Raw genomic sequence first — 22,123 nt, 5'->3', positions numbered from 1 at the left:
ACAGTATATATCTCCCTGGAAGTCACGCTTCAGTCTGGAAGCTCAGGCCTGTAATTGTGTGCCTCTGTTTACAAGGAAATCGGTTGTGCATAGTCACACACTTTTCACATGCCCAGAAGCACTGTTTCCTTGGATTAGTTAAAAAAAAAAATCTTCCAGGGTTGAGCCCAGCGCTGAAGAATGATTCTGCTATGATAATTCCTTCCCAGGATCGCAGAGGTGAAGGAAGATGAGGCTCCCTTTCCCACGAGCAATTGTGTTAGAAAGAGGGAATTTCCACAGGTGCAATTCTGTTCATCTCCCTGCAACAGTACTAAAGGGCAAGTGCTGAGCTTCTATGCCACTATAGAAGGTAGGTAGATCTTCTGGCCATCTTGGCTCATATTTAGCCCTGTGAATGAGCATTTGCCCTCAAGACCTGCCTCCAAGGCTCACCTCTCCTATGCCAACAGGCACATCAGAGTACCTGCTATTCCAAAGGAGTCAAGGAATTTCTAACCCAATGAGGAAATGGTGACTTTAGGTTCCCGCCTGGCTTCAAGGACAGGACCCAGGAAGTGGAAGGCCCAGCAGGAAGAAGCACTTCTGCCTCTCACTTCTTGCCAACCCGAATTAGCCCCTGCAAAATAGCCCTTTCTCATACACACACCACTGCTGCAGTTTGTGGCTTTGCAGTCCAGACTAGGAAATCCACCCAACGGTATCTGACTCACCATGACTGAGGCAGAATACCTCCCTCCCTCGCACAACCAAAGAAAGGAAAGGGAGGGAAATGCCGCAATTTTAGTTGCATGTCTGAGGGAACGGCCTGTGTTTGCTCAGAGCGGTCAGCAAAATGCACTCTGCACTTGTTCAGAGGTGTCGACTGCTATCGCTACACTGTGTGCTCTGGCTACATTTGATTTAGAAATAACACCTATAAGAAGTTAGCTGTAATCCTGTGTTCCGGGGCCGAGTACTCGTATTGCAACTATGTGCTGGGGCTAAATCCCAGTGAAGTTCTGACACAGCTTAAATCCTGCCACGGCCTCCATCCTGTTGCATTTCTCAGCTCTGAATTTACCACCCTATTTTCTAAATTTACCCAAATGTACATTTTCTCTACTGGATGTCATTTGTGATTGTAATCACCTTAGGGCAGAGCTTTCCAAACTTTTCATGCTGGTGACACACTTTTTAGACATGCATCATTTCATGAAGCAATACTTCAGTTTTACTAGCAAACCAGAGGTTAAACAAACCACTTTTTCAGCCCCGGGAGATGTGCAGGGAACGTTTGCATGACACACCTACACACTGCAGCCGACACACTAAAGTGTCGTGACACTCAGTTTGGAAAACTCTGCCTTAGGCTGTGTGGGACTGCACAAGCTAATAAAGGACTACAAAACCAGAAAAGACAAATCATGGTAACCCTTTGAACAATCCTGAAATATTGTCAGTATAGTCAGGGGTTAAAATGTTGAACTAGGACTGGGTTCACATCCCTGCTCCACTGTGATCGTTGGAGAGCCACTACTGACCAGAACAAATAGTACTCAACTAGAACCAGTAGCCTAACTCTTCATTCTTCTTCTTTGGCGATCACTCAGAGCTGAGAAAGATTGTCTTCCATGAACACGGTCTTAACCGTGAGTCTGTAAGTGAATGTGGAGGCCAATTCTGGATCCTCACGTCCTTTCACAGTGGGGACATAGGCCTAACTCTATACTACAAGGATAGGGAGCCTGTGGCCCTTCACCTGTTTTTGAACTACAACTCCCATCATCCTTGACCTCTGGCCATGTCGACTGGGGCTGCAGAGAAATGGAATCTGTTAATATCTGGAGGATCACAAGTTTTCCATCCCTGCTGTACAAGATAACAAAAAAGCAAAATCTCACAATGAAGCAGAAAGGAAGTCATGGGTGCAGGAATGCCCCTTAAACTCAAAACCTGGGGCTTTCCTCCCATTGCAAAAACTTGGGGGTTTCCTTCCATTGCAAATAGCCTCTTTGGTCAAATTCCACACTATACCACTTAAAGCACATAACATTCCCCAAAGAAACCTAGAAAATGTATTTTAAGGGTGCTGGGAATTATAGCTCTGTGACCAGGCAACTACAATTCCCAGGATTCTTGTGGGGGAAGGCATGTGCTTTAAAAGTACGGTGTGGATGTGACCTATGTCCGAGCCCTGTTTGGCCCGGAATTTCATGTGCCCATGGAGGAAATTCCCCTGATCTCTCTTGCACCCAACATTCTTTTTGTGACCCTGAGCCAGGATTTCTGATAGGGCTGGTGATCTTTGGAGAAAGTGCCCAACACTGGGAAGTTAAACAGGTGGAGCTTTCCTGGCTGCTAGAAACAGTGCTTAGGGAAGCTTCGCCTGTTGAATTTCAGCCATCCCACCATTGTTCAAGCCCTTATGAGAGAAACAAAACAAGGCAGCAATTCTCTCCACCCCAAACGGCCCCTGCAGCAGAATGAAGCTTCAGGTGATGGAGTGGAGATCATTGAAGACAGGAATCTGAGTCTGAGTAGTGAAGGGATGACTTTTTAAAACGTGGGACCATGAATGAGAGATGAATTTTCGGTTTCAAAATGCCTCGGGCCAGCTCTGCTCCACAGCCTTCTTCCTTCCCTGCTTTACTTTCTTCAGGAGACTTGGAGAATTCTGACAAAACATATTAAAATGTCAAGCAAAATAAAATAAGTGGAACCACCTGCATCTGGGAGGAAATCAGCCCCAAGAAAGAAAGAACTTGTTGGCCTTCCAGAAGATCCCAGGCATTGGCTCATCCCCTGCCTTAAGTTATCACAGGGCAAGGAGGACCAAGGGAGAAGAACAAGGAGTTCATCTGCTCTGCAGGATTGCCAAGCAGGCATGAACTCACAATTCAACAGGTGCAGGGATTTTATCCCCAGCATGGAAAAGCAATGGAGAAGGCTTCACCCTTTGAATTTCTGAGTATTGTAAAAGGCACGGGAAGGACTCACTCTAGCCGGCCCTTGATGCTGTCAACCACACCCTTCGTTGACTTTGTTTTGCACCCTCTTGGAGGTGTTTTTGCTTGGTTGGGGTGCATCTTCAAACTCTGATAATGTCTTTTGCTTCCCTGGATGGAGGATAGAGGGTGTGTTGGTGTGCATGTGCAGAAACTTGCCTACCATAAAAAGGTAAAATTGACATCCATTGCTCTGCTCACTTTTTGCCCCTCCCCCCTCTCAAAGGTTGCCCAGAAGGGAATCAGAGAATCATAGAATTGGAGAGCTGGAAGGGACCCTGGGGATCATCATACAACCCCCTGTAATGCAGGAATATGCAGCTGTCCCACACGGGGATTGAACTTGAAACCTTGGCATCATCAGCACCATGCTCTAACTTTCTAGGAATGTGGTCCTTAAGCTGAAATGGGCCTGTCAATGGCTTCTAACTGTATGGCTATTTGCAGCCTCCTGATTGCCTATTACAGGTATGTCTCTGTATGTATGAATGAATGAATGGTTTATGAAGGTCACAGAACAATGAAGTGACTCTTTATTGCTTTGTAGGCTCTCCCCTGCCCCATGCACAGCCACACCCAGAACAATGACACATACAGAAAGTGGGGGCTCCTCTGCCTCTGGGTAGCAAAGCTTCTTCAGCAGTGCAATTCCTTTACCTGTCTATACAGAAAGGGCTGTGCTTTTCCTTCCTACCCGAAAACAGCCAGCAAGAACATCACTGAGTTGAAAATGTTGAAACCATGGAGGCACCCAACTTCTTGCTTCTGGAGCGCTCTCGTTCTGTGCGCTCCGTTAACTATGAAATCCCTAATTTGGGTGCCTCGCCTCTTTCCCCAGGCTGCAAACCTGGGCGGTGGTGATGGCCAGCTCCCAGAGAGCTGCTGTCCACCTGTTGGTGGCTATGTGCCCATCTCCGTAATAGCACCCACTGTGTCCGTGTGTCCAAATGATGAACTGGCTCAGCTTCATTGGAGGGGATCCAAAATTATAGGGTTTGTAGTTAAGGAAGCTCGGTGGCATCACAGATCTGGTGCCTGGGTGGGAGACCTGTGCCTTGGCTTGCAGAGCTTAAGGTGAAAGGGTTTTTCATCTGCAAAGCAGATTCCATTATTCATTTGAAAATGCCCTCTGTCCGAGGATCCACGTGCACTTGACCAGTGTGTATGTGTGTCTCAGTAGGTCCTTCCCAAGCTGTTAAAGTTCCCTGTGGCTTGTATCTACCTAGGCTATTATAATATAATAATTGCTGCCAGTGCCTAGGACCTAATTATAATTTCTCCATTGCTGCTTCATTCCTACCTACCTAGGCTAGCGTAAGAATCCCCTCACTGATGCCTAGTTGGCAAGTACAGTATTCATTCCTTAAATATACTTTGGAAATTTGAAGGGTAGCACACAAACACCAGGATCCACCTGCCTGGAAATTTACAGGGTTCACCCCTTTTGTGGACCTACTATGTCTCCAGCTTTCATGCCCCTGTGTGGAAAAAAACAACCCAGAAAGTTATGGCCAGTTTAATTTTGATTTTTTATATATATAAATAAAAACGAAAATGTAAAGTTTAAATGTGGCTATCACAGGGGGCCCTTGATCTGCCTCTCTGAAATTTAGCAGGGTTAATCGCCTCTTGTGGGGGCTACTGCACCTTCATGTTTCATGCACCTCTGTGGAAAAGAAAACCCCATAAACTTATAGCTCTTTCGGTTTCCCCATGCAAGTCAATGGGAAGACTGGAGCTATGGTTTCCCAAATATTCAGCTCTCAAGCACCTAAAGCCTTCCTCAGGAACAGAGTGCATGGGCAGAGCATGAAAGAGCATGGGCAGAGCTCTTTCATCCTTCGCCGCGGCAGCCACCGTTTATTCCTTAGTGTTGGGACAGTTTCTTGGTCAGAATTGCGCTTGTCATGCAGCGTCGAGAGCCAGCGGTTCCTCTTACGGGTGAGTAAATGAAGGAGGAGGAGGGAGAGAGAGATCACAAACCTTTACCAAGTTTCCACGTGCTTGAACTCCAGCGAGCCACACCTCCCCACCCAACAGGAACCCAAGAAGCTGCCTTCTACAGAGTCAAGCCGTTGCTCCACCTAGCTCAGCGTTGCCCACACGGATCGGCAACGGCTCTCCAAGCTTGCAGGAGGCAGGGGACACCCCCAGACCCGCTGGGCGATGCCCGGGGGGGGCACTAAAGGCGGCACCTTCTGCGCGCAAGGCAGGCGCGTTTTCGCTGCGCTACAGCCCTTCGGCGTTCAGGTTCCCTCCCTCCCGCCTTCCCTCCGCCGTTGTTCCCTCCCCGGGGAGCCCCCGCCCTGCCCTGCCCTGTGACGAAGCACCAGAGACCGGCCCGCCGGCTACTTGCCCAGTTCCTCCGGCGCTCTCTGGGGCTGCCTCCACTCTCCACCCTCTTCCTTGCCCGGATCGCTGCCTCCGGCTCCGCGCGCTTGGAGAACTTCGCCGCGCGCTCTTTCTCCTTCTGGCCTCCTTCCTTCCATTTATTTTTATTATTATTTTGAAACCCACGCTCTTCACTTTCTCTTTCTTCTCCGGACCTTCCAGCTCGCCTTCTTTCTCGTTCTCGCTCGTGCTTTGGTTTCTTTTTCTTTTTTGTTTCTTCCACCCTCTTCCTTTCCCGGCCACCCCGGAGCGCCAGCAGGTGCCACCGCCCCATAATACCCCTACCGCCCCCCCTCTTTCGCCCTGGCTGCCTGCTGGCTGCTCAAGAGGCAGGGATGGGGGGCTGCCCAGGGGGTCTTCAGCCCCTGCCTCCCAACCTCGGCGGCCAAGCGCTCCTCCGTCCCTGGCAGCGCGCAAGAGATGCAGAGCAAGGAAGACCCGGCGGAGACCACGGTGCTGCCCATCCCTGGAGAGCCCGGCGACAACCTGCGGCGCCTCCGAGGCAGGAAAGTTTTGCTGGGGGAAGAGAAGAAGCTGGCGGGGTGGGCGCTGGGCACAGCCCTGCTGGGCATCTTCCTGATGATTTTGCACACCGAACTGGCTTGGTTTGGACGCTGTCACGTAAGTCACCTTTACGCTCGACTCTTAACAGCCCTCAACAACCAAATGTTCTCTGTGCGGATGTTTTGGAGTGATGGGGATTGCGGTCCAAAACATCTGAAAGGCGCCAGGGTTAGCAAAGGTGTTTTAATAGCAGGTGTTTGCCCCCAGATCCGTTTCCATTTGGGGGACTTTTTAAAGTTTTCCCTCATGCAGAGAAGATACAGAAGGAGTGCAATTTGGGGTTAGGAAGGTTCTTCTCTTAAAATCGGTCAGCTGGGATCCATGGTCTTTGCTCTCTATACATCAGGGATGGTTCTCTGTGGTGTCCCAACAGATGTTATGGGACTCCAGTCAAGCATGGCTAATGGTCAGGGAGGGTGGGAACTCTCCATCCCTGATGAGACACCCAAGAGCCTGCTGCTGCTTTTCCACCCGACAAAGAATTCTGTGGAATTCAAAAGCTGGCACGCATTCTCATCAACCACAAGTCCCTCCGTTGACATGCACAACCTATAATTGGAGAGGCATTGTGGTGCACTAACTGCTTGGTCTTGGATGGGCTGGGTGGGAAGTCTTTTTAAAAACCCAACTCTGCAATAAAGTTCACTGAGTGACTTTGGTCTTAAGTAGCCTGCAAAGGGATTGAGTCCTTTGGGAGAAGGGCAAGATTGAAAACGTGACGTTTCCTTGTCCATACCCTTTTGCATCTGCACCAAACACTCAAAATAGGTATCAAAAGGAAATGGAGGCAATTTGCCGTTTCCTAAACCAAAGTTTAGGACGTTGTGAGCTGGGAATGCATCCTTCTATATTTTCATTTTCCGTTGCCCAGTGCAATATCGCATTGCAACAAAACAATAGCCTCAGAACAATAAACATGTGTGGCTTTCAATCCTGACCCTGCCTGCTCCTCAAGGGCGCTCTGCCACCCCCCACCCCCGGTGATAAAAGTGGGAGTTAATTAACATACAGGTGAAACTAGTCCTATTAAATTAACCTGCGGGACTCATTGCCACTCAGTGTTGTGACGGCCACCAGCACACACGGTGGCTTCAAGAATTGGTTCAGTTGAAATCCTGCACACATCTGTCCTCCTGAACTCCAGCTCCCATCATCTCAGACAACTGGCAGTGCTGACTGGGGTTTGTGTGATGTATGTTGTGGTCCAACAACACCTAGAAGCCCCCCAGGATCTCTATCCCCTTCCTTAAGACCTACTCAAAGTAGGTGCCTGCCTGAATTCTGCCTCGAGGGAAGGTGAGGCAGCGGCCTCTGGTGGTTGAGGGAGCGGAAAGCAGGTGGACTCAATCTGCAGGGCATCATTCACAGAGAAGTTTTTTTAAAAAACACCTCGATTTCTTAGAAGTCTTTTTGCAGGAGCCCCGTTGAAGTGAATGAGAACTGAGGGGCAGAGTAGAGATGATGCGGGGAATTTATTAACAGCATCTTGATTATTTTATTTTTTAAAAAATGCTAATAACAGCTAAAGGTATTAATCAGGAGTGTGTGTGTGTGTGTGTGTGTGTGTGTGTGTGTGTGCTTAACCCTTTCATTCCATGCCAGTTTCCCAATTAAATCAACCTTCCAGCTGCCATTTAGCCCAGTTGTTTTGCTAGCACCACTGTGCTTCCTCGCATGGGGCAAGTAGAAGATTGGTGCAGAATTTAACCAGAAAAATAGTGAAATCGCCCATCTCTCAGTCCTCCCCCTCATAAGTCCTGCAGCTTTTCTTAACATTTGCAAGAGAGAGAGAGAGAGAGAGAGAGAGAGAGAGATCCTGTTTAGGGATTTCCTGCATCACTTCTGGATTGGTCCTGGAATGAACAGCCGCTCATTCCGATGCAGCTTATGCAAAAGAACATCCCAGCAGCTTCCTTCCTTCTCCTGTTTAATTTGTGTGTCTCAGCCGGGAAGGGAATGCACTTGGACTTTCCTGCCTCAAAAGCACAAGTGGGTTCCCCTTTGTGGCTAACCTGTGATATCTGACGCTATGCACTCAATATGTGAGGACACTTCTGAGTCCTCCAAACGATGGCTGTTTTGGGGATGGGGTTCTATGGGTGTGACTTACAGCAGGCTGTGTGTTACAGCCATAGAAAAGCCAGAGGCTTCTGAGCACCCAAAACACACCTCTTCACTCCTACGAGCAAGAGGCATTGTCCCAGTTCGAGGATGCATTCCAGCCAAGCGAAAGAGTACAGAACAGGCCCAGCGAGGACAATAGCTTGGAGAGGTGGCCTGTCCAGAGGGCAGAATCCTGAGGGCTGGATTGATAAGCTTGGAATGCCACCTTTGACTTCATGGGAGGAGGTGAACTGGAGGTTCCCCACCCCAGAAGCAGAAAGAAAAACCACCCTTGGGAAAAGAAGACCCTCCGTATTCACTGATTTGTGTACCTCTGTGTTGGAGGAGGAAAGACTCCACTGTTTGTGTCCCCAGACAAGTCCATGTGTGTCTGCAGTAACTTTTTATTTTTTTTAAAAGACACCTCTACATCTTACCAGAAGACAAAACAGTGATGGTGCTTTAAACCGGGAAATGCAGTGGAAGGGAGAGCCAGTGTGGTGTAGTGGTTAGAGTGTTGAACTAGGACCGGGAGACCAGGGTTCAAATCACAGAGTCATAGAATTGTAGGGTTGGAAGGGATCATGAGGGACATCTAGTTCAACCCCCTGCAATGCAGGAATCTTTTGCCCCATGTGGGTCTCGAACCCATAACCCTGAGATCAGATTACCTTGGGCCAGTCCCAGCCTCTCAGGCTAACCTACCACACAGAGTTGTTGCGAGGACGGAATGGGGAGCAAGAGAACCTTGAGCAACTTGGAGTTATAAATAAAAATTGGGACTTTTTATTTATTTTATTTATTTTCACGTTTATATCCCACCTTTTCTTCAGGGAGCTCAAGTTGGTGTTGACACTTGTCTCCCTCCCCACAAGGTGAGGTAGTTACAGGTAGTTAGCCGTGTTGGTCCGCCATAGTCAAAACAAAATAAAGAAATTCCTTCCAGTAGCACCTTAGAGACCAATTAAGTTTGTTATTGGTATGAGCTTTCGTATCTGAAGAAGTGTGCATGCACACGAAAGCTCATACCAACAGCAAACTTAGTTGGTCTCCTGTGAGGTAGGTTAGGCTGAAAGGCAGTGACTGGCCCCAAGGTCTCCCAGTGGGATTCCTGGCTGAGCAGGGATTTGAACCCTGGTCTCCCAGATCCTAGATCTGACACTCTCATCACTACGCCACATTGGCTCAGACTGGCTACACCACAACCAAGAGAACAGTTTCTCCTTGAGTAAGTTGTGCTGGTGGATCTAGGTGTGGAGCTTGCAAACCATCCTCATCACACTGCGTAGCACAGCTCTCTGGTCTGAGTCATCTTGGCTCTGACTACATCAAGCACTTCCCTTGCCCTGCAGGCAGCTCTTAACTGTAGATTTCCCCTCCTTGATAACAAAAGGGCTGTAAGCTTTCTTCACAAGTGAGGCTTATGCTGGTGTTTGTATTACCCCACATTTGTAATGCAAATGAAAAGTCTACATGGCTAGAGCAGCCTCATCTGCTTGTCTGCTTCAGGAAGCCAAAGGCAGCCAGGCAGCGATGGCTGATGATAATAGGCCGCTGACTTTAAGCGCTCAGTTAATGCAGTTTAGGAAGTTCTGTGCATGCTGGAAAACAAGACTTCTGAAATAAGAAAGAGATTGTGAAACTGGAAGAAAACATGTGATGTGTCTTTGCAGGACATTACGGTCAAGGTAAAGGGACCCCTGATCGTTAGGTCCAGTCGCGGACGACTCTGGGGTTGCGGCACTCATCTCGCTTTATTGGCCGAGGGAGCCGGCGTACAGCTTCCGGGTCATGTGGCCAGCATGACTAAGGCACTTCTGGCAAACCAGAGCGGCGCACGGAAATGCCGTTTACCTTCCCGCCAGAGCGGTACCTCTTTATCTACTTGCACTTTTTGGTGTGCTTTCGAACTGCTAGGTTGGCAGGAGCAGGGACTGAGCAATGGGAGCTCACCCCGTCGTGGGGATTCGAACTGCCGACCTTCTGATCGGCAAGCCCTAGGCTCTGTGGTTTAGACCACAGCGCCACCCCTGCCCCATTTGCAGGGCACTCATTTGCAGCGAGATGAGCGCCGCAACCCCAGAGTCGTCCGTGACACACTGCATCGTTTTCTTCCAGTTTCACAATCTCTTTCTTATTTCAGAAGTCTTGTTTTCCAGCATGCACAGAACTTCCTAAACTGCATTAACTGAGCGCTTAAAGCAATGCTTTTACTGGAATATTCCAACATGGTGCTTGCCAGCTGATTTGGAGATGAGAGCTGTGGTCCAAGACAGCTGGGGTCATCAAGGTTGCCAAAGGCCGGAATAATGTTGTTGTTGGCATCATGGGCGTAGGCAAGGGGGGCGGGGGGTGGACAGCTGTCCCCCCAATCAATAAAAATCAGTACAAATCTGAGGTTCTCCCCACCCCAAAACAAAAGCCTGCTCCCCTAACAAAAATCCTGGCTATGTCCATGGTTGGCAACCATCTTTCTCAAAAGACAATGGAGTGTGTCTCTGGGGGGTGAAGTCAAACTGCTGCGACTCTTCCCACAAAACCAGCAGCCAAACATAGAAGCTAATCTCCTCTTAAGGTGCATGGGAAGCTATGTTGCAGCAAGTCAGACCACTGGTATGTCGAGCTCAGTATTATCTACACCTCTTCAGGACTTGAGACAGGAACCTCCCCTGCCTGCCTGGAGATTTCATAGCCCTTCTACATGCCAAGCATGCTGTGCCACTCTACCTATGGCCTTCCAGCTGTTGACAAGCTCCCACTCTTACTCCACTCCCCAGGCAGTGCAGCCAATGGTCAGGGATGATGGGAGTTGTCGGGGGTTACAGGTGCCCCATCCCTGCATTAAAGCTTAGATGTACTGAGCTGCTCCAGCAGAGCAACTGGGAGGCTGAGTTTCAAATAGGAGTACAGGAAGAATCCTATGGGATCAGGCCAATTTCCCACCTAGTCCAGCATCCTATTCCCACAAAAAGCCACAAGCCAGAGCACGCACACCTTTCCCACCTGTGACTCCCGGAGACGGGCATTCAGAGGGCATCCTCCGCTCAACTCTCAAAGCCAAAACAAATGGGAGGAACAGAAACAAAAAAGAATACAGAAAGGTTCTCAAAAGCACTTACAATTAAAAGTTTATCATAGCTCAGCATATTTCAGAACCAAAGGTCCTTCAACTGGAGACTTTCCGAAGCAGTTTGCACAAATGCTGCTGACTGTCTGGCGCCATGGGGAAAAACAGGGAACAAGTGGGGTTTGGGTTTCTGCCGTTTTGCATCTGTCTTTTCAGAGTTCCTTTTTGCACAACCTGTTTAGATGGGCCCAGACCAGCCATGCTCTCCCAGTCTTAATCCCACCCCCTTTTGTGTTACTATAGGGCAGGGCTTCCCAAACTGTCCACAAACTTCATTTTGGTGGTCCAGGGCAAGGCTGTAAAGAAGAACATTTACCCTTTGAAGTCTGCAAAATTCTGCAGAATTCGAACTGGAATGCAATGAAGTGCAATATAAGAAAGGAAGGGACCAATCAAAATGCAATTAAAAGTCATTATGAGTGCTACAGCAGGGACACAAAAATCACCAAGAGCCAGTGCAGTGTAGTGGTTAGAGGGTCGGACTACAGCCTGGGAGACCAAGGTTCAAATCCCCTGCTTCTGTTCTTCAAACACAGCAAAAACAATGCAGGAGGCAGCAGCTACAAGTTACCGGTGCCACGGCAGGCGCTGTGATTCACCAAAGGTTTGACTTCACCCCAGGAGTGCACTCCATTGTCTTTCGAGACAGATGGATGTCAACAGCAATTCAAAGGACATTCAATACAACTTAAAGCACACAACTTCTCCCAAGGAATTTGGGGGACTCTAGTTCCCCCCTCATATAGCTCCAATGCCCAGCACCCACAACAAACCACAGTTCCCGTGATTCTTGGGGGAAGCTATGTGTTTTAAACAAGCGTTGAATGTGCTTTAATTGTATGGTGCAGATCATTGCTAAGCATGCCAAGCTCTGCCGATCTCCCACTCCGTAAAAATGTCTCCCGTACCTTATCCCAGAGAAGCAGGAAACAGAAAGTCCTCGCTCTGGCTTGTCTCCTCCACTCCCTCCCTTGAGATTTATTGCATTTTGCTGCTGCTGCAGTTAGAGACCTGCAGGGTGGAAGGACGTTGGGGACATCAAGACCACGGGAAAGGGAAGGGAATGTGCTTATTCAGGGGTGGGGTGCAGGACTGAATGGACAAGTCCCAGCATAGCGGGGCAACTGCATGCTGAAGTGAAAGATTTGTATCGGTTGCATAACACAAAAGGTGCTGAGGTTAAACTCGCAATTGAGTGTGTGTGTGTGTGTGTGTGTGTGTGTGTGTAAGCTAGCCTAAGTGATCCATAAGATAAAGTAGCTGAGGCAGATTGCTTATCTGACCCTTCTGAGTCATCAGCAGTTGGATTGTCCGTAAACATTCTGTGACATCACCAGTCGCTAGCATTCCATAACTGGTCCTTTCTCCTCAGCTGTTAGAATGCCCGTAAACATTCTGTGACATCACCAAAGCTGAGGCAGTGACAGGGTTTGGAGGTGGCTGGGCAGTAGTCTGCATCTATAAAGTGCTTCTTAAACCTCTAAAGTGTTTGAAGGAGACTTCCTGTGGAGCAGTCATTCCCAGAGTGTAAGGTGGGTCTTTGTAGGGTGATTAGCTACTTCCTCCTTGATCCCCTTCCAGAATGTGCCAGGAATTCAATCGCTGAGCTTTCCTTTGTAAATGCCAAACAGTGTTGCCATCTTTTGCAGGGTGTGTGTGTGTGCACGCCTGCCGGCCTGAGAAGGTTGCATTGGTAAGAGAGGTATGACAAGCAGAAATTCAACTGGAGCAGTGTGACCTGGAGATGTGGTGACTGGGGAAAAGACCTGCTGAATTTCTGCCTCTTGTGCAAATGTTTTTTTTTTAAAGTACAGCAGTTCAGACTAGAGAGGGGGAGGAAGTAGCAACACTAGTGAGAACAATAAATTGAGGGCATGACCTGCTTTTTCCAAAGTTCTTTTTTTACCTCAATTTGTGTGGTGGTGGGGAGAATATTAATTTCATCTACTTACCTACTACTAGGTTGAGGGCAGGAGACCATGTGAATCATTGTGGGGGGAATAAACAAGCAGGTGTTGTATCTTACAAGGAATGAAGAACCAAACCCTTAACATGCAAGGAAGAACTGACAGGTCAGGGGGTGCTGAGTTATTCCCCGCTACCCTGATTCTCCCCTGGAAATCAGACCTGCAACCACATAAAATCCACCTGCTCAACTGAGCTCCAAAAGGAGTGTGAGCTCAGTGGGGAGTGGGATGTGTTAAGCACCTCTCCCTCATCAAATGATGGCATTACTGCAATGGGCAAGCCAAAAATAAGTTGCTGGGATCAACAGCAATTCATGGTAATGATTCACAACGGTGTGGTTCTGCAAAATCTGCAAGATACCTTAGTATACGTTTAGAGGTAGACCTATATCCCAGTTGTTTAACGATAGCAGCAACAAAAAGACCCCACCCTCCTGGCAGATTAACCGGGAGTAGCTTTTTGCGAGCTTCGTTCAGTCTTTTGTACTCAAAACGAATTCCTGAGTTCATATTTATTTCTGCAAGTAAGTCTGTCATACCAGATTCTGGTTGGTGGATCTCAGCAGCGGCAGGCCTTGGGACCTCAAATTTAAGTGGTATGCTAGGTAACACCAAAATTCAGCGCCCCCTGCCTCTTGCACTCCATTCCAAATAATAGCTGTGGCACCCCCAAGACTGCGCATCCAGGGCAACTAAATTGCTTGCTCTCCCCTAAATCTGCTTCTGATTTCAGGGTTTTGGCAAAACTCCTTCACAAAATCATTGCCGCAAGTTTGAAGCTTGTCCAACCCCCCCCCCCCAGCTCTGTAGCACAGATCCTATTGTGACATTTGTGGGGCAATGGCGGAACCCCACAGTCTCTCATGTATGCGGAATATACAGGAAGGACCCTACCAATCAGTGTGGACAATACTGAGCGAGATGGGCCAATAGCTTGCCTTCATATAAGGCCGCTTTTCTGATGAATGGCTTGCTGAGAAGGACTGGGGTTCTGCAGAACAGGATTCTATAAAGAGAGTGTGGGAAAGAGCTTGTTGACCTTGAGAAGTCCAGCTTTGTTAAAAAAAATATAAAAATAAGTATGGCAATCACTCCAAAAGTTCTGGCTTCTACGCAAAGAGGTCTGGCAAATTGCCCAGAGATCAAAAACCTGCTTGGGCTGCTTTGCTTTGTTTTCGAGTCAATGAAGCAAGAAGACTTCTAGACCTACCTTATAGGGGTGATGTGAAAACTTATGAGAGAGTGTTCTAAAATTGCCTGGTTTTCAATTTTTTAAAAACATTGCTATTAGGTCTCAATCAGAAAGAGAGACGGATGTGTAGCTGCTGTTGCCATGCTAAACTTGGACACTGCATGTCCTGAGCTGCGTGCCCAGTGCTGTTCAGATCCAAAAGGTGATGCCGTGCCTTTCCTGGGACAGATTTCACATTGCAGATTAGATACAACAGGAGCAGAGCACATGCTCTCTTTGTGTTGGGTTTATAGCTTCTCTTCCCCCAATTTTGATGGGAAACCTTGCACAGACCCGGAGAGGACTGAGGAAGCATCTTGTGCCCACACTTCCTTGTGTTTGGGACAGCGTGTGACAGAAAGCTGCCCTTTGTTTCAGAGTCTGAGGACGACTGCACAAGTGCACAAGCCCCGGACCCAGGAGTCCTGGCATGCAGCCCCCCTGCCCTCTACCTCCCCACCCGCTGGGAAGGGGAAATGTTTTCCCTTGCTACAGCTTGAGGTCTCTTTGCTTTTGCCCTGCTATGTGACGGCAGCTCCGCCTCCCAAGGGCACAGAGATCTGGAGCAAGTTTCCCCTGGAAGATGAAGAGCCTTTCCTGAACCTCCGTCTGCAAACAGACCTCGGATCCGTTCTAGGTCCCCTCTGTGACCGCTCCCTGCTTGGGAACACGTCAGATAAGCTGGCTGGAAGAAACAAGGAGGGAAACGCAGGCAAAGGGCTCTGTCTGGGCTGCAGAGGAAAGGGGGCTGATTTTTATTTTTTTGGAGGCAGGGGAAATGTTTCAGTAAATGTGCTCCAATTTAAATATTGCACTTGGATTCAAAAAGGAGTACCATGATTAGAGCTGCCTTCTGTGGGCTATAGTGACCTCCCCGTTGTACTCATCACTCGCTGGTACCAAGACTGAAAATAAATCCGATTCCTGCCAGCTCAGGCATTTTAATATTTGGGCTCCTTCAGAGCCTGTTCTTAAACATCAGGTAAAAAGAAATGCACGTTGGCGTCTTTCAGAGGCAGGAACATGCAGCCAAATGTGACCCACCAGTCATGTATGGAAGCGGCTGGTGCTTGACTCCTTCCCCATTTTTGCAGTGACAGGCAAGTCAGGGGATCGTTCTGCAATCTCATAAATGCTACCTTTACATGTCTGGTAGCCTGTCTTCAGCTTGCTGGGTCAAAATTTGCTGACCCATCAGGATTAAGCAGATTTCAGTCTTGCTTCTGCTCTGTTTTTAAAGCCTTACTATAACAGATTAGCAAGTGATCCGCCTTGAACTATTTGGCCAGGAACACCAGTTTCCACTTTAAAAAACCCCTTGAATCTTGCAGAGTTCTTGATTAACTTGATTAACAGCTGAGCTCTTGCAAACAGCTCTGGGTTTTGCTCCAGTAGGTCAGTTCTTGCATAGTTTACAACCCAGGTCTTGCAAGGAACTTTGCTTTGACCTCCCTGCTTGACTCTGAAACCATGCTTCTGACTGGAGGTTTGTGGCATCATGTGGCATCCTCAGAGGCCTGAGTTCAAGTCTTCACTCAGCTACAGGAGCTGGGAGGAAGGCCCATGGCTGGATTGCCACTATTGCAGTTGCTTCCCAGCTGATTGACATGTGGTGGTAGGATTCCGGACTGTACCACTTTAGGGGTGTGAGCATGGTTTTCCATGTCCCCTCACAAAGTAATAAAATTAGTAAAACGGGGAAAAAATTTAACAGCTTTCTCCCTGGTGTTCTAGTTTTCTGCTGCAAGGAGTTGTATTTCTGTTGTTGTTGAATGCTGGAATATCTACAAGTGTGACCCAAACACACCTGCAGTCTGAAGTGGTACAATCTGGAATCCTGCCCCCTAGTTCTCTTTAATGTGTTGCAAGGGTGGGAGTTTTCCACTTAACAGAACAAAGGTGGGTGCTTATTTTTCCAACATAAATAGATTTTTTTAAAAAGTTGTTTTGCAAACTGGGATCTGAATGGACATGTAGAGGAGCCAAGCAGAGGCATTCAGCTCTGGGATTTACTGAGCAACTTGTCTGTACCTTCACAGAGTTGACCTTTCTTATCTAGTAAGAAAGGTAATTCTGGCTTAGGCAAAGGAGCAAAAAAACGTTTTCATAGCACTTTAGTGGAAATGGGCTGGAACGAAATCAAAGCAGGAGGTGAAAGATAAAATCAGGAAAGGGACTAATGTTGACTCTTTGGCATGTGGAGCAGTGCAACAGGCAGGTGCTGAGGGGTGTTTTCTCCCATCGGCACCCAAGGGTGACCGTAGGAAATAAGTTTTTGGGAACAGGCAGAGAAAAGGCAACGTCACAAGACGAGGGGGCTGGGAAAGGAGAGCATCAAGGAGAGGAACAAAGACCATAAAAGGTGGCAAGAGTAATGTTTGGTTCACCCGCAGCTATTGCAGAGCCACCGGCATTTCCAAAGAGAAAAACAAGGAGGCGTGAGAATTTGGAACATCTGACCCATCACAGATGTGAACCTGTGATGGTGGACTCTGGTCCTATCAGCCCCAGCCAACATGGGAAATGGTCAGGAGTGATGGGGTTGTAGACCAGCAACATATCAAGTGACACACACACCCTCGATTTAGTTTCACACTCATAATCACTGCCGGAGCCCCTTCCTGTCTGCACACACTCCACCAAATTGTGGTAATTTGTGTAAACTTTCCCGTGTCAGCTTCTGATGAAGGGTGTGTGAGTCGACTGGCGATAACCATTTCCGAATAATGTTTAACAAAACGTTTTCATCTTACAGTGGATTTTATTGTAATCATCGAAATAACAAGGGCAGCTCAAACGCATTCAGGCTAGGCACAAGTTACTGTTTACTCTGGCCCCAGTGCGCTCCCTCTGTTGGGGTTTGAAGCTAAGAACACATGAAGTTTGTCACGATCCGTATGTATCCTGTAGCTTCTTGAGAAACGGTGCGGGTGGGGGGGGGGAGGGAAACAAATCAGGTCATGTGCAACAGGTGAAGACAGGAACACAAGGATGTGACTTGAGATGCAGAGGTGCACAGACAGGACCTCACTGAGTCGCCTCAGTGACATTTAGGCGCACAGAGCAGGAAGTGGCGCTCTGGGATTTTTGCACATGCTCTAGAGTCAGGACAGGTGGTCCTGCAACAAAATGTTGCAGTATGGATTGCTACAGTTTAGGATGCCTGCTGCTCATAGGATGAAGGAAATCAGAGTAGACCTAATTTTTCAACTACAGTGGTGCCTCGCAAGACGAAATTAATCCGTTCCGCGAGTCTCTTCGTCTAGTGGTTTTTTCGTCTTGCGAAGCAACCCTATTAGCGGATTAGCGCTATTAGCGCTATTAGCGGTTTAGCGGCTATTAAAGGCTTAGCGACTATTAAAGGATTAGCAGATTAGCGGCTAAAAGGCTATTAGCGGCTTAGCAGCTTAGAAAAAGGGGGGGGAGAAGCGGGAAAAAATCGGAACACTTGCAAGACGTTTTCGTCTTGCAAAGCAAGCCCATAGGGAAAATCGTCTTGCGAAGCAGCTCAAAAACGGAAAACCCTTTCGTCTAGCAGGTTTTCCGTCTTGCGAGGCATTCGTCTTGTGGGGCACCACTGTAGTGCATGCACTTCAGATTACTGGAGCGGGGCTAAGTACACAACATACATTTAAAGCACATCCCCTCCCCTCCCCTCCCCTCCTGAGAAGACTCCTGGGAACTGTAGCTTGTTTGTTATAGGTGCTGGGAATTGCAGCTCTGGGAGGAGTAAACTACAGTTTCTGAGATTCTTTGGCAGGTGCATGTGCTTTAAAGGTGTGTTTTGTACACAGTCCCAGTTAACCGCCTTGAAAGAAGATAAAAGAATTGCCTTGCAGGACCAGCACAAAGGTCCGTCTCACCCTCAGCCTTTGGACGTTCGCAGGCTGAATATTAGGCAACATCCCCTTCCCCTGTTTATCTCACGACTGGTAAGAATGGAACCTGAGACAAAGTGCTGCAGCATGGAATGCTTATGTTCAGGATTCTAGCCAGTCAGCCATACTGTTTATCAGGATATTATTCTGTTGGAAGCTTCCCAGAGTGACTGGGGCAATCCAGTCAGATGGGTGGAGCACAAACAAATTATTATTATTATTATTATTATTATTATTATTATTATTATTATTCTCACTGATACAGTGGTACCGCCGATTACGAACTTAATTCGTTCCGGAGGTCCGTTCTTTACCCGTAACCATTCTTAACATGAGGTGCACTTTCACTAATGGCACCTCCTGCTGCTGCCGCACCGCCAGCAGGCAGCTTCCACTAGCATCCCGGGGCAAAGTTCGCAACCAGAGCATCTACTTCCGGGTTAGCAGGGCTTGTAACCCGAAGCATTCGTAAGGAGGACAGTATGTAACACGGGGTTCCACTGTATTTGCTTTTTTTATAAGCAGAGTTTTTTGTGCATGGGGTGGGGGGCAAAAAACCCAAAAGTAATGCGAAAGGGGGGGGGAACTAGTTTTGGAAAAGTTCCCTGGGGAAAGAGATTGAAACTTCTCTTTGAATTGTAGCTCTGGGCAGGGAACAGGGGTCTCCTAACAACTCTTAGCACCCTTAAACTACATTTCCTAGGGTCCTTTGGGGAAAGCAATGAGTGTTTAAAGTGATATCATAGTGCTTTAAATGTATGGTATGGTCTAGATCTGGTCTTTACTGAGCATATGTTCTGATTTGTTTGTGGGACAAACAATGGGCTTTGTGGGGTGTTTATACATCTTCGCTGGTTCACCCCACACTTTTCAGTGCATTTCCCTGGGCACTTGCAGCCTGTTGTTGTTTTTGGGTGGGCCACCCAGTCACGTTCTGGGAAATGAAGCTTGCACAATTATAGCTGGTCAGGAGTTCTTGCACAACAGACCTGCTTCTCCTAAAGATGGGTTATTTCTTGATAAAGAACTCATTTACACTTTTGCTTGACCTGTATTTTGATCTTATTGTGCACTAATTAATTCCCCCCTGATCCAACAGATGTTTGTTTGTTTGTTTGTTTAGCGGCCGTGCCTTGCGAAAATCTAATCTTACCCGTTGAATCAAGGCTCAGTTAAGCAAAATCTCTCTTGGGTTTTCCCACACATCGGATAAGATCCATTTCAGCAGCTAAGGTTGGGTAAGAATCCAGGGAGCTGTGGTTTATCCACAGTGCTGGGAATTGTAGTTCTGTGGGATAAACTACACTTCCCAGGATTCTCTGTGAGGAGGGGAATGTGCTTTAAATGTATGGTGCGTATCCAGTCCCCACTAGCCTGAAAGGTTAGAATTGCCTCGTTGGATCAGCGCAAAGATACTAGAAGTCCACCCATTGATCATAGAACTGTAGAGATGTAGCCCAACACGTCGTCTCCCATCCAATTTGAAGCTATACAAGACCCTGCTTAGCTTTGTAAATGTGCTAGCAGTTTTTAGCGCTGCACCACAAGGAGGACTAAGATCTGTCTGGCTTTTGGAGGATTTACAAGCAAGAGGCACACAGAGGAATAAGCAGCACACTGGCCTTTTGAGTTTCTTGCATTTGTGCATTTTGCAAGGCTACCCGCAACAGTATGTTGCAGCGTGGAGAGCTTGCAGCTTCAGATTCCAGCCAGCCGGTAGCACGTAGGACAAAAGAAATTGGTCAGAAGAGCTTGCTGGATTAGGCAAGTGACCCACCTAGTTTTGCACCCTGCACTGTCCTGAATCTTCCAACAGATTAAATAAACACACAAACTTCAGATTACTTGACTTGGGCAGCATACTCACCATACATTTAAGGCAACCCCACCTGGGAACTGTAGTTCCTTTAAGGGGCTGGGAGCTGTAGCTCCGTGAGGTAAATTACCACTCCCAGGATTCTGGGGGGAAATGGGCTATAAAGTTGTGCTGTGTACGCAGGCTCAGTTCAGAGGAAGGTTCACCACCTCAGTGAGAAAACAAGGCTGCGTCTTCTTGGCTTTTCTCTTTTCCCTTCTTTATTTCCTTATCCTACCATTCCTGGCACGGGCAAGCCCCTTCTCCCGGCTCATGGAGCAAGCCCAACTTCCTTCTCTTGTCCGATTGTTCAGGACACAATTGCTCCCTTCACGGCAGGGGCTGTGGAGCTGGAGGGGGCGGGGAGGCAGCGTTGGGACCGGTGACAGGATAAATATTAATCCGGATGGGCCAGGTGACATGTGTTCTCACGGAGAAGCTGCCACCAGCAGTGGGAACTGCCCAGGGCAAGGGCTCAGAGGAGCCAAGAGCTCCAGGAGTTCCTTCACAACGCTGGGAGGAGAGTAAGGGATAGTGGTTAGGGATGGCAGGAGTGCAGACGTCACAAAAGGGGAGAAAACACACACACATACGCAAAACCTTGCAAGTGCAATGACTGGAATTCAATGGAAAGGAGAGCCAAGTTGTAAATGTTAAGCTTTTAATCCAAACTCTGGAAGGGATTTGAGGCCTAGTGGGTGCTGCCAAGCCGCAAAAGTTGTTATTTCCGCTCCTGGTCCCTTTATTCCACCTCACCCTCGAGCTGTGGCAAGTTAATTTAATTAGCCATCTTTACGGCGAGCGACTCTGTGCCCTTAATGGAGCGGTAGCTGATGTATTTGCTCTGCAGAGGTAGCGGACTGCAATTCCTAGGATCCAGTGCCATTGGCCATGCAAACTGGGGCTGATGGGAGTTGTAGTTTATTTGTTCATTTCTCACCCGCTTTCCCCCTTAAGTTCCTAGGGCAGGTTGCAACATTAAAAGACAATATTCAAAACAGTTTAAAACAATTCACAAAAAATAAAAAAATTACACACCTGGCAGGCACCACGATGGCTTCCCCTTGCCCTGATAGTAGTTGAGGGCTGCTAGCTTGAATGAAAAGAGGACTGGAAAAAAATGTGGAGGCTATCTATGGCTACTTGCTGAGCAAAGATGTACCTGTTGCATTTCTGCTCAGCATGGGGTTGTTTATCTGTCCACAAAACAGGTGGATGCCTTCTTGCTTCTCCAAGGATCCTGGGGCAGAGACTTTGGGGCAGAGATGCCTGAGGGATGCTCAGACCACACCCTGGACCGGCTGTTACCCCTGCTAGTGAAGCAGCTCCTGCTGCAGAATTTGCATTGCAGGGATGAAAAGCTGGTGTTGATCTGTAACATTCCCCCCCCCCACCTGAAAAGTGAAGCACCATATTTTTCGCTCCATAAGACACATAGTTTTTGGAGGAGGGAAACAAGAAAAAAAAAATCTGAATTTCAGAAACCAGAACAACAAGAGGGATCGCTGCACAGCGAAAGCAGCGATCCCTCTTGCTGTTCTGGCTTCTGGCATAGCTGCGCAGCCTCCACTCGCCCCATAAGATGCAGACACATTTCCCCTTACTTTTTAGAAGGGAAAAAGTGAGTCTTATAGAGCAAAAATACGGTGAATTAGCTTCCATGCCCTGGAGCGAAATGCGGAAGTGTTGAAAAGGGGTTATTTTTGGTGCAAGGGCCTCCACTCCCCCATCGGCCAATGGCTTAACAGAAACAAACCAAAGAAGGAACCCAGTAGGGCCGCATGCCCTCACGGGTGACTTTCCAGGGGCCGCCTGCCAAATGGAGGGCGGGGCCGGAGACAAAACAGGTGGATCAGAAGCATGACTCTTACCTTTGCACAGTAAAGGTTGCAGATTTCTGCATGCGACCCCAACCCCTACCTCTCTCTAACCTCCATTCGAGCAACAAGAGGAATTATCATAGTTCAAAGACACATTCCAGTCAGGCAAAGGCACTTGAGGAGGAAGCGGAGCAGGGCTG

The 22,123-nt window shown here is 48.1% G+C and overlaps 1 protein-coding gene across 1 annotated transcript in view; it reads left to right on the top strand.

Annotated features, from left to right (window-relative positions):
• Positions 1-5,337: 5,337 nt before the first annotated feature.
• KCNN4 (potassium calcium-activated channel subfamily N member 4) overlaps positions 5,338-22,123 on the top strand; it is a 49,536-nt gene continuing 32,750 nt past the window's right edge. Inside the window, exon 1 of the mRNA XM_082231791.1 lies at positions 5,338-5,999. Coding sequence (XP_082087917.1) covers positions 5,799-5,999 — 201 coding nt within the window. The 5' untranslated portion in view covers positions 5,338-5,798. The remainder of the gene's footprint in view (positions 6,000-22,123) is intronic.

This window comes from Podarcis vaucheri, assembly GCF_965113315.1.
Source record: "Podarcis vaucheri genome assembly, chromosome: 7".
NCBI lineage: Eukaryota > Metazoa > Chordata > Lepidosauria > Squamata > Lacertidae > Podarcis > Podarcis vaucheri.
This window is presented reverse-complemented; position numbering and strand designations above follow the sequence as displayed.